The following is an 11469-nucleotide window of genomic DNA, read 5'->3' as shown; positions in this document are numbered from 1 at the left end:
TTTGGAACGTGCCCAATGCATTCCATTTTTCGACGAAACTGAAATTCAGTTACTGAACGGTATTTAAAACATAATAATATTCTGTGAGATTCTGAGTGGTGAATGAATATGTAGGTAATTATAAAAACTCAGTATAAAAACCAATGTCACTTATTATATGTAATCTGTGGTTCAAGCCTAAAACTGAACGGCGAACGCCCGTTTGTTAATATGGGATATATAACATTTAATTTATATTTTTTTAGTCACTTTTTGTTTTGTATCCGCTGTTATTATACCTCGTCATTGACGAATTCAGCGATATATAAACGGTGCTAGTAATACTTAAACAAGAAGAATAACCGATATGGAATTTCGAGAATAATCTTTAATTTTATTTATAGTCTGTGTGCGTTAAAAAAAAGTACAGGATAAAAACTGTCAATCTGCTGGTGTAATTTATTTCTAGTTTCTAAATAATTTGTTGAATAATCACTATCTTTTCATGATAAGCCAAATGGAATAAACTGTGAAGTATTAGCTTAATAATTTGATTAGTAGGTAAGCATACAAAATCTGCACCACTTGCCCCAGGACTCGTTGATAAAATGATAACGTTTAAACGTTGACGACTGCGGACTGACGTACCCTTACTAGATTGAATGGTAGCCGTAATTCATATTTTTCGATGTATTGATTAATATTACATGTATGAAATTTGTATATAAGTTCAATGAGTGATTTATCCCATAGGTTTATGTAATCAAGATGCAGTACACATCGGACGAAGCATATGCGCGACTCATAAGTCATAATATGACTGTGCCTCAAAGGATTAAGGTGGGTAATCAGAAAAATCGCCGTGTTATTGCTATTACATACATTTTTATATGTATGATATAGAATAATAATATGCTTGTCTGTGAGTATTCTGGGTAAGTAAAATATGACCTATACTCTACTTACATTATTGTTGTTATAAACTTGTGTATTAAACAAATTTATTATTGTTTGATGTCACATCAGCCTAACATTAAGCATGAATTTAAACAAAAGACTAATACTTATAATTGAAACTTTCTGCAATGAATAGGGCAAACTTATACTATAGTGTACTTTAATTTTCATCACTGAAGCAAACTGGTTATTGTATAATTGTTGTACAACTAAGCACACACAGATTGATAACAAGTCATATTTCTTAAATATTCAGGTCAGTTATCTTATAATAAAATCTTAGTATGAAATTTATGATAAGATTTGAAATAACAATTCTAGGCAACTGGTGACATCATTGATGAAGATTCGGCTCCTAATGGAATGGTCACTGGTTGGGATTATGCCAATGAGAAGTTTGACATGAAGGTTCCTGAAAGGATACTGGTTGTGGGTCAAGATCAACATGTAGGTCAGTATGATTGTTGACACACTTATGACAAATGAACATAGTATATATTTTTAAATTATTACCTGTACATGTATTTTTCTTTTCCCATTTAAAAATGTCATTCATTTCTTTATTTTTATACATTAGCTTAAAATATATAGTGACTCTATTGTAGTATTGTCATACTCCTAAACTGTCAACCTTAACTGGTGTAAGGTTCAGGGTGAGAGCAGTTCATATTTAATTTTCTAGGTAAGATGCTTTGAATGTTACAAGGGTGGAACTGTAAAAATGATTTCAGACTTAGCTGAACCACACAAGTTAGTTTGTACCACATGAGGTCCCATGTGTTAGCACAAGGGCCTTGTTTAAAGTGGGAATACCTGGCCATACTCAGTTGGTTATCTGGTTTCCCAGCCCAAGGACACTATGGCTCGTAAAATAATAATATCTTAAACATATTATGTACACTAGACTATTTATTATTTGTTTAGTACATGATATAACCTGCAGTATCAGAATTAGTAAATATTATAATTTTCCTCTTCCAAACATGCTGTCACAGCAACAATGTTGAAAACAAGTATGTAAAATTTAAATATAATTTGCCTTTGGTAGATTTTTTCGCATGTTAATTCTGTATCATAACTAGAGGAAACTAGCGAGACTTGGTGCATTGAAGTTGTAAAACTATCATATTAAATGCTGAGCTGTAATCACTAATCTGATAAGGTCACAAATTGACCATACATAAAGGACAATTCAAATATATTTTGTAGACACATCTCATGTTTTTGAGTCCATTTTCTAATCTTTTGTACTTTTAATAAAATTTAGGTTGCTATGCTAATTATATAAGAACAATTATCAGACATTTTTCATTTTTTAACTAACTTAAAAAAGGAGGAGGTTCTTAATTCAACATGTTTTTTTTACTTAGGGTTTATTACCTCAGAAAAAAAAAATAATTTCATTTATAAAATAATTTAGAAACTTCTTTATTAAAAAAATGCACTTCCGTATTGGTATTCTGCGTTATTCCGTATTCTGCGTTAAAACCTAAGATTTACCTAGTGAGTGGTGATAAAAGTTGGAAGTAAAAGATGAATTCAGAACATTTCGCTCTTATAAGATTTAGAATTGGTAAATTTTAAGTCTTTACGTACGATATTTTACAGTAACGTATCCACCAAACAGGTGTTGCTGGTAGCTTCGCCAGTAAGAAAAGGCTTTCCCACTTCAGGAATCCCTTAAACACTACATTTGTACAAACCACATTTCACCATATTCGGAAACCCGCCCAGAGAGCTCTCGACTTCAGACACGAGTAGTGACCGTTTTTTTTCAACTGTGAGCCGAGGAACATTCTGTTGGCTTATATATCTTGCATGACACGAAGTCATTATCTGCGTACCATTTAATGCTGTCGATGGAGTCCAGCGTGTCATAGATAGGTGAAATTAAGAGCGTCGGCAATAGCACCAAATTGCAGGCTCTAGGGGAATTCATAAACATAGCTTCACTAGTAGAGCTTTGTCTCATCATAGACTTTCAAACGCCTTCGCTACATCCTAACCGATGAAAATAATTTATATAATCGCTCTCGTTTTGCTCGCCACAGCCATCGCCCAGCAGTGTGTAAAATAGACAAGTCGATCCTTATGGTACCACAGGAGCTGGGTATTAATTCCTCGCTACATGTCTTTGTAGAGTAAGAAAGGGAACCCTATCAGTCTCCCGTCTGATAGCACGTTGGGTTATAAGTACCTATTTCAGACAGAGCGCACACACCGCGGAATTCCTGGTAGAGCGGCTACTACGTAGTCCAGACTCAAGTTTAAAGCAAAGCATAAAGCGAAGAGATCGGCATTCTCCTTTGCACAATGGACCATTCTAGGGACAAACTTGGCGTGTAGGGATTTACCTCTTATCTCTCGTTTATTAATCACGAAAAATAAGTACCTACAATAAAAAATGTACCTAAATTTTTCTGTTATAATTATGTCTGATATAAAGCTATAATTAATAAATTAAGTGATTGTAAGAACAAAGACTTTGATTTTATGATATATTGGACTGTATTTTGTTGCCTACACAAATTATGGAGCATTTTTAAATAACTCATACTGTAATCTTAAGTAATTAATCTATTCGAAGTTTTGATAAAAAATATGTATCGCACTTAATTATGTAGGTACAAAAGCACCTCCCAGAGAGATCCAGTTGGACAACGCAGTGCTGCCAACAGACCCAGGCATGATCCGCGTGAGCACTCCTCCCCGTGTCATCACCCTCGACCAGCATTATTTCCCAGCTGCCGATGACTTTCCACACGGAATGCCAAATAACTCGCCGCCGAGAAATGTACGGGCATACAGGTCCCAGGGAGACGGAGCTCGCTCGATCACACCTCGTCCCGATAACTTGAATGAATCAACTATGACTGAATCACGTTTGGTGTTGAGGTTAGTAGTTCTACCCTTATTGCTTCTTTATTAAATCCTTTTTTATGACATCTCTGACAATCATTTTAATAATATATTTTGACAATCTTACAGAGATCCAACCCCGCCTATGGGTAACGGCGAAGGCCTTTCTACTGCAGAAGAATTAGTTCATTTACGCCGTCAAATCGTCAAGCTGAATCGACGCGTAATGTCTATAGAGGCTGAACAGCTACAACGACAACAAAAAGAGAAAATAGCATACGCTATTGGCATTGCTTATTTGTTGTTCAAAGTGATAGCTTGGCTCAACCGGTCTTAATTATAAAAACATCATTAAATAAGATGAAGTATATTAGGGATTGTTGACTTCATGAATTTTCTTCAGTGTCCATTTAATGAATGGCACTATCAGAAATGTCCTGCTTGTAGAAAAGATGGAAGTGTTATAGTTCTTCAAAGATTATTTTCATTAGAATTAGGTAACATTTTTTATACAGTTACGTACGGTTATGCATTTCTTGTACAGTAAATCCTTACACATTTGAATATGCGTTTACCTTTCCATATTCATCGGTTTTAAATGAATTGTTACGTGGCCCTTCCTATAGTGTATAGAAATTACCATGGGCCAATCTTAATTAAAATAAAACTATAGACCACACCAGTCATGTTCTTTTATTATAGCAGCGAACCGCCTCGTCTTCGCACCAGTGGCACAGTATAAGTACCTATGCCTATTTTTTGAACGCTTTATATTTATTTTGTTTAATTTTGCGATATCTCTAAAAATATCAATTAAATTGTATGGTATTGAGTGTTTTGTTCTCACACAAATCACGTAATTATTGCAGATGCATAGTCTGTTTTCGTCAAGAGCACATCCAGACTGTTTTTTATCTACCCCGATATAGATTGACCTAATAATGCGCTTGAAATTGCAAGGTTAACTAACATAATATGTATTAATTTACTAAGAATTAATATCTTACTAAATAGTTTATTTTTTAATCATTAGAATGGTTAAAGTATACTATTCTTAACTATATTGCGGCTAAAGAAATATTTCCCTGCAATGACGATTTACAAATAGACGCGTCATACACTAACAAAATTGCACATAAAAACGGCGCACTATTCACTATAGTCACATACCTATACATATAAATCACAAATTGGCTCGAAGAAGGAATATAAAGATTAGGCATGCGTTCGTTCGAAAAGGATATATATACATCGACAGTTACAGCTCGCATTGATACGTCACGAGCGTGGACCGCCGTCGCCATGGCAGTCGAATAAAATGCATTTATTAGTTAAAAAATAATTTAATAGTGTATACTTATTACTAACGTATGAATTAAAACGTTTTTTTCATTCACAGTTAGAGTATAATTTGTACATCATCTAAAAACACAGGAAGGCATTTTATTTATCAAAATACTAAAAGTTAGTAAGCCGACTAGCCGCGACAGTGGTTGGAGGTTGACTACGTGAATGTCGGGCAATCAACCTTACTTTCTTCTTGCCAAAATTGAGCTCAGACAACGTATCTATGTAATAAAAACATCTTAGTTTCCCTGCCCGGTCAGTGGTACAGTCCCCAGCCGCGATACCCCTTGGGTCAAAATATTACTAGTTACCCATTTATATTAAAGTTCAAGAACAAGCATATCTTATTTTTAACTTCCCAGAGGATTTTTTATATAGTTCGTTTGCCATTTAAAGTTGGATAATTTTGTATTCGGGTAATGATATAAATCCTCTTTCGTGTAGTTAGGTAAAAAAACACCAATCAGGATAACACTCAATATATTCCGGAAATGGTCGAAAGACTGTCAACATACAGTTGAAGCATTCTAAAATATGAATGCATAATCAAAGAAACATAGTTATAGTGTAGAAGATCAATAACTTACAAAATCTAAAATGAATACTATTATAGGACAGTCACATCTTGTTATAAATCATAACACTGTTAGATTTGTAATGGTTTGTCTTCATAAATAAATATTACAGAAAACAGTGGTCCTCCAAGTCGCTGTGCTAACCATGCATTTTTGACTACTGCTAACTTCAGTGAATCTACGGCAAGACGCGCATTTAGGTTTGTATGTATGGCCCTGCCCATACCTTCCATTACAATCAGGTCCACTCCACGGCGTTTCATCTCTGTACATAGACCTGTTAAAAGAATTTGTTTTTATTTACTGAAACAACAAATTTACTCATTTATGTAGTATAGTTTCTTACCTACACTAATTGTTCTGAGATCAAGGCAGGGACCTCTTTGGCCACTTGATCTTACAACTAAATCTCCAGTTGTTAAAGCTGCTGCCAATACAGGACAAATACGAGAAGCATGTTGCAGAATCTCTTCAAGCTCGACATTAGTGACATCATTGAGAGCTGGCCACTCATTGGCACAAAGTATAACAGACGTGCCCCTAAGCAACAGAGCTCGTACAAATGGCAATATACCGAGAACTATGTCTACACCACTGTTGTCAACAAATACAGCTGCACAGTGATGAACTGTTTTCTGCAAATAATAATAAAAAAGTATCATTATTATTTTATATTGTATACATTAATTTCTTGTAGTTATTCTAATAATACCTCTAATTTGTCGATCCATTTGTCTAAACCATCAAACAGCCATGGCCTTTTTTGAATTTTTTCTAATGCCTCGTATAATCCACAGTCTAGTATAGTAGTCACTGCCTGTGCCCCCCAATCGAACATGTTTCCTGTATAAGATAAAGGACAAGACTCATAACAATGAAATAAAAAACGCCGTTATCATTAATTAGTTTGCGGCCATGGGTGACGATGTGGTAGCGCATATACCGAATTTCTGCCGCGTTTCAACTTTTAAGAGCCGTTCTACGAAGTCACCGCTCTAAACGTCGACTTAGTGCGGCACCGAGAGCAGCAAAAACAATATGGTGCAGATGACGTACGCCTAGGCGTAACTAGTCATTTTCCAGGGGTTTGATAGTTTATTTTAAAAAATTATAGTAGATGCAAACCGCCTAAAAATGCCCGTTTCCGCCTTTATAAACCTGTGAGCACGGCACGGGTCACCGCCTGAAAGACGAGCTAGCGAAACAAATGTACGGAAAAATAGGAAAATCCCTCTAAAGTCCACACAAAGCATTGTTGATAGCGGCGTTGCTACTCGTGTACTTGGCGTTGGAACCAAGCTGCCGTGCTGCTCGCCAAGTCCATCTTCGTGGTTGAGCCCTAAGAGCGTAACGAAAATGTAGTCCTCACACGCCAAGCAAGATTTGAAAAATCTATATGTAGAAGGATGCAAATGCACATGCTATGTGTGGATTTGTTGCAATTCAGTACAAAAAATCACAAATGGTGCATACAATATAAAGTGGATTTTTGAGAAAGGGCACAAAGAGAAAAGAAAAAAATAAAAGATAAAATGTTCTAGGACAAACAAAACAATAAGATGGGCATTCAGACTTTTAAGAAACTTTACAGTCAACAGGAAAATGGGCAATTTACACAAACGAAACCAACTGATGCAAATTAATCTGCTTAGCTTACAAGGACAAAAGACTATAGCATTATTCAAAGTTTGAGTTTTTTTACAGATGTAGAATGCAGTGAGCCACCAGGATGGATAGATAATTGTTTTGTAAGCCACATTAACAAGTTTATGGTGGTACACAACTCATGTTTTTAGCATGCATTGCTGTTAAGACATTAGCATCCATTAGGCATTGTAAAAAAATCCTAAGAACAACATCTGTTACAATAAGAAATATAGCAGTGTAAAAAATATAGGCTCTGCTTTGTGCAGCTAATGCAAGTCTTAAACTATATCTGTTGTGTTGGCCAATTGCAAATTTTTATTACACTCAATATGTGCCACCACACTAGCATTTGGGTTTGCTATTCAAGTTCAGAATAACATGCCTGCTATGTGGTCAACCATATTGTTGATAACTCCTTGTTTTAGTACCCTACTCTACTTTAATATCTTATACAGAGTGGTGACGACATAACGACATTAAATGAAAACACGCACCCCACTAGTTGATCAAAACACTCTAAAATTATCAAAAAAGTTATTACGCAAAACTACAAGAATCTAATTTTTCAAACAAACTAAATGCGAAAATAATCTAAATTAAACACACCAGCCTTTATAATATTGTTTATTAACCTCATCTGACCTGTAGGCACTGCACGTAAGAGGCGTACGTACGTACTTATTTGGCGGTCCCTTTTGAGCGTAAAGTTTCATTCATGAACGTAATCTAAAAAATGGTGGTCATGGTCACTAGGTTCACATTTCATGTAAACACTTGAACATTTAATCAAAACTAATACACACGCGTACGAACTACAAAAGAAATGCCGACAAATCGTCGTCCACTACGCCGCGCAGCATCAGCTGATGTGCGTCTTACAACTTACATTATGATATTTTTTTAATAATATTGAATTTTGTTTCTTATTAATAGTTTAGTTTATCTATCCATACGTAACGCTGTATAAGAACGTTCTCTTCTTTCGAAGAGCTAATCATTCGATCGTGCCGACTTCGTTTTCGGTAGCGCTTCCCTTACCCCTGGTATTTTTGCCTACACTTACCTACATGTTTAGACAAGAATTTCAAATTGACAACGTAGCTATCTTACCAGTTTACAAAACAAGTGGTGCGCCTCGGCAATCTTTCTTTGCTAATAATAATAATGTTATCTTTATGGTGATTAGGTCTAAATACAACCAGCAATACAATAAAATATTGTAATATTATTTCTGAGTAGCGAGTAGCACATTGTATTTAGTTGTATTACGCATGTAGGTAAATGAAATTGTTTTGAGGTGAATGACCTAATGAACTTGCGTGGCTAAATCGTAATGCATGTACATCATGTTCTAAAATCGTTAAAGTAAAAAATAATTCCTGCGGCTAAACCATTGATTGTAATTTGATAATTTTTGGTATACGTACTACTAACGTGATACTCGGTATGTGGTTTCATTTAATGTCGCTATGTCGTCACCACCCTGTATGTTGATAATATGTTACCACAAAATTGTATGTAATGAAAAAAAAAAAGAAAATGTAAACTGTTGCTGTTATCTATTGTCCATAACAATAATCACAAAATTAATTTTATAAAGCATAAATTATGTTCTATGTTTAGTATGTATAAATACAATAATAATACTTATTATTTTACTGTAAATTTAAATATTTCATTTTTATAAAATAACAATTCTACATGTTTAGTTAGCAAAATGTCAACACAAATAAACTCCTTGTAATACAAAAATATGTATTTTAGGTCTTGTGTTCTAACAATTCTGAGTTTAAATTAGCAAGTTCTCACAATATACTGCACAGAACTTGCCGATGTATTTACACTAGTAGCAATATTTCAAGAATTCTATACACATAAAAACACAACAACACTCGGAATCTTCAAAATTTGTAGAAATTGACTTGCCATTAATTGATTTCTTGATAATCTTAATCTCAATTGATATGTTAAATCAAAAGTAAATCTTACCAGCTAATACTCCTCTGCAGAGTTCAATCCAGCGTTGACGATCATCAGGCATTGCATCAATTTCTGCTAATCTACTGGCTAGAGATGTCAGGGCAGCATCATTTTCAAATTTCTTCTGTTGTTTCCATAAGTCAAAGAATCCCTGAGAACGAAGGCATGTTTCGTTGACGTCAAGAAGTAATCGTATTGTCAACTGCCCATGAGCACTAAAATTACAAATAACAAAATTAGCTAGAAAAAAATCTTTTAAAGCAAACTAAATGACTCTTGAATCAAATAAAACGAAAGTTTAACACATACGCAATAATAATTAGAACTTGGCAAGATTTAATATATTTTAAAATGAAGGGTTAATACCTACGAAACATGAATGCTGAATGTTCGCCAAAACATTTTATCACTATTCTCCTAAAAAACAATACTGCAAAGAATACTCACAGCGGATTTATCCTAAGTTCTTTAAGAGCTTCTATATAGCAAGTTTTAAATTTAAGAGCTCGTATTTCGACGGTGGGGTCGTTATTATTGACAAGCGCAAAATTTACGTATTTTTCGCATAGTTTCTCGCAAGTGTTAAGCCAGTATTCTCTTGCTTCTTCATCAATTAACAAGTCTAAGGTGTCTGGATTATATTTATCTGGCTCGTATAATATGTGTGATAATCCAAAATGTTCCATTCTGATGTTTCCAAAACTAAACCACGACACGTATAAACAATAACTTATATTTGCTATTGTCTTAGCCCATTGTGATGTGTGATAATTATCACTATTCAAATACCGTTTCCTAACAATATCTTATCAAATTATTAATTATACAGTCCAAGCACGGAACAAAACTTCAATTCAATTCACATCACAATAGGTACATCACATTTACTAGGTAGGATTACTCTGTGGGTACACTTGTGCTTTCCTGCTTACGCACTTAGAACATTTAGTATGACGAGGTTGGGATAGAGTTTTCTAATATTGATTATATATCATCACTCTGTGATTTAGAGTTTAATTTTGGTTGACAAAACTTTAAGCTAAACATACTACCAACATAATAGACCTACTAATCTACAAAGTATATATTAGGTATCATGTATCTTGATAGATGTCAATTGGTCGCCATTATTGACAATAGATTTCTTTTGTTATTGAACTTTATTTGGTGATTCTTTATAATCGCAATTTCGTTCAATAACAATTTCAATGGAAAAACAAAGTATGTATATAAAAAATGTGATCATTTTACAAATTTTTGCGACCTGGGGGTCTAGACAAAAACCCTTTTCTGTTACCGTTTACGCTTACAGAACTTTCAAAATGTATGAAAATGACATATGCTGAAGATATTAGAGAAGTCACGTGACTGCTGCAAAAATTGGTAGACAAAAACTTTCAACTCGACATTCGGAAAGAAACGTTAACGTTAGCGTGACTAATAAACAGTCCATAGAGAAATGAAACATACAAATGGTCAATGACTAAATATAAAGAGGACAGGCCTCAAAAGTTAGCTATATGAATAAGTTATTTTTTGTGTTAGGGAAATCGACGCAGAATTGTCAATATATATGTCTATCTCTTTTACTCAAAGCTTATTTGGAACACAACAAAAAAAAGACAAAAATAATTGCTTTCTTCGAATATGGCACTATTTCGTTTACTTCAACACACTGGGACCGCCTTGCGGCAGAAACGCCATTTATTGCAGCCCAGTCAGCAAGTACATGTAGTGTCAGACGATGTAAACAAATCTTCATAAATATTGAATTTAAAGTAATATAATCTTATTCTCAATTGTTCAGTGTGTTTATTAGTGCATTTGTTAAGTTTCGAAAATGCCTCAGTGTTGTGTGAAAGGATGCAAATCGAATTCACGCAAGAAAGACCCCGAAATATCTTTTCATAGGTCAGTAACTGTTTTTACCGAAAATTAGTAAATATCTTTGTATATTTACTTTTTGGATGTGTTTATATCAATTAAAATTATATGTGGATCTTGTTTGATAAGCTTTGAACCCTTTTAGGCGTGATTTATATCCATTAAAATCATTCATCAATCATTCATGTTTGTTTACACATGAGCTTAGGGATGGGTGGATTTGTTTAGAAATTATTGATAT

The 11469-nt window shown here is 34.2% G+C and overlaps 2 protein-coding genes across 4 annotated transcripts; one reads left to right on the top strand and one right to left on the bottom strand.

Moving 5' to 3' along the window:
- Positions 1–289: 289 nt before the first annotated feature.
- LOC115445098 (transport and Golgi organization protein 11) lies at positions 290–4477 on the top strand. Of its 2 annotated transcripts, none has more exons than XM_037444856.1 (5): positions 290–540; positions 733–819; positions 1258–1387; positions 3561–3831; positions 3925–4477. In XM_037444856.1, exons 2-5 carry the CDS (start codon positions 748–750, stop codon positions 4130–4132), a joined length of 681 nt encoding a protein of 226 aa, XP_037300753.1. In that variant the 5' UTR covers positions 290–540; positions 733–747; the 3' UTR covers positions 4133–4477. The 2 variants fall into 2 exon arrangements, with proteins under 2 accessions (XP_037300753.1, XP_037300752.1); XM_037444855.1 differs by having other exon boundaries at positions 376–644.
- Positions 4478–5605: 1128 nt separating this feature from the next.
- LOC115445109 (4'-phosphopantetheine phosphatase) lies at positions 5606–10340 on the bottom strand. 2 transcript variants are annotated; one of them, XM_030171210.2, is made up of 5 exons: positions 9792–10340; positions 9354–9559; positions 6430–6560; positions 6068–6352; positions 5606–5994 (listed from the first exon to the last, which is right to left on the bottom strand). In XM_030171210.2, the coding sequence occupies exons 1-5, from the start codon at positions 10028–10030 to the stop codon at positions 5977–5979; spliced, it is 879 nt and encodes a 292-aa protein (XP_030027070.2). In that variant the 5' UTR covers positions 10031–10340; the 3' UTR covers positions 5606–5976. The 2 variants fall into 2 exon arrangements, with proteins under 2 accessions (XP_030027070.2, XP_030027069.1); XM_030171209.2 differs by having other exon boundaries at positions 6064–6352; positions 9792–10321.
- Positions 10341–11469: the final 1129 nt, after the last annotated feature.

Source organism: Manduca sexta, chromosome 28, assembly GCF_014839805.1.
Source record: "Manduca sexta isolate Smith_Timp_Sample1 chromosome 28, JHU_Msex_v1.0, whole genome shotgun sequence".
In the NCBI taxonomy this organism is placed as follows: domain Eukaryota; kingdom Metazoa; phylum Arthropoda; class Insecta; order Lepidoptera; family Sphingidae; genus Manduca; species Manduca sexta.
The sequence above is the reverse complement of the archived record's forward strand: the minus strand, read 5'-3'. Positions and strand labels throughout refer to the sequence as shown.

Excerpts from the sequence above, each read along its gene's own strand:
- LOC115445098 (XM_037444855.1), top strand. Across the intron at positions 820-1,257 it reads CTGTGCCTCAAAGGATTAAG|GCAACTGGTGACATCATTGA; the intron begins GTGGGTAATCAG and ends TAACAATTCTAG. Across the intron at positions 3,832-3,924 it reads GAATCACGTTTGGTGTTGAG|AGATCCAACCCCGCCTATGG; the intron begins GTTAGTAGTTCT and ends ACAATCTTACAG.
- LOC115445109 (XM_030171209.2), bottom strand. The coding sequence starts at position 10,030 with ATGGAACATTTTGGATTATCACACATATTATACGAGCCAGATAAATAT. Across the intron at positions 6,561-9,353 it reads CTGCAGAGGAGTATTAGCTG|GAAACATGTTCGATTGGGGG; the intron begins GTAAGATTTACT and ends TATCTTATACAG. Across the intron at positions 5,995-6,063 it reads TCTCAGAACAATTAGTGTAG|GTCTATGTACAGAGATGAAA; the intron begins GTAAGAAACTAT and ends TTCTTTTAACAG.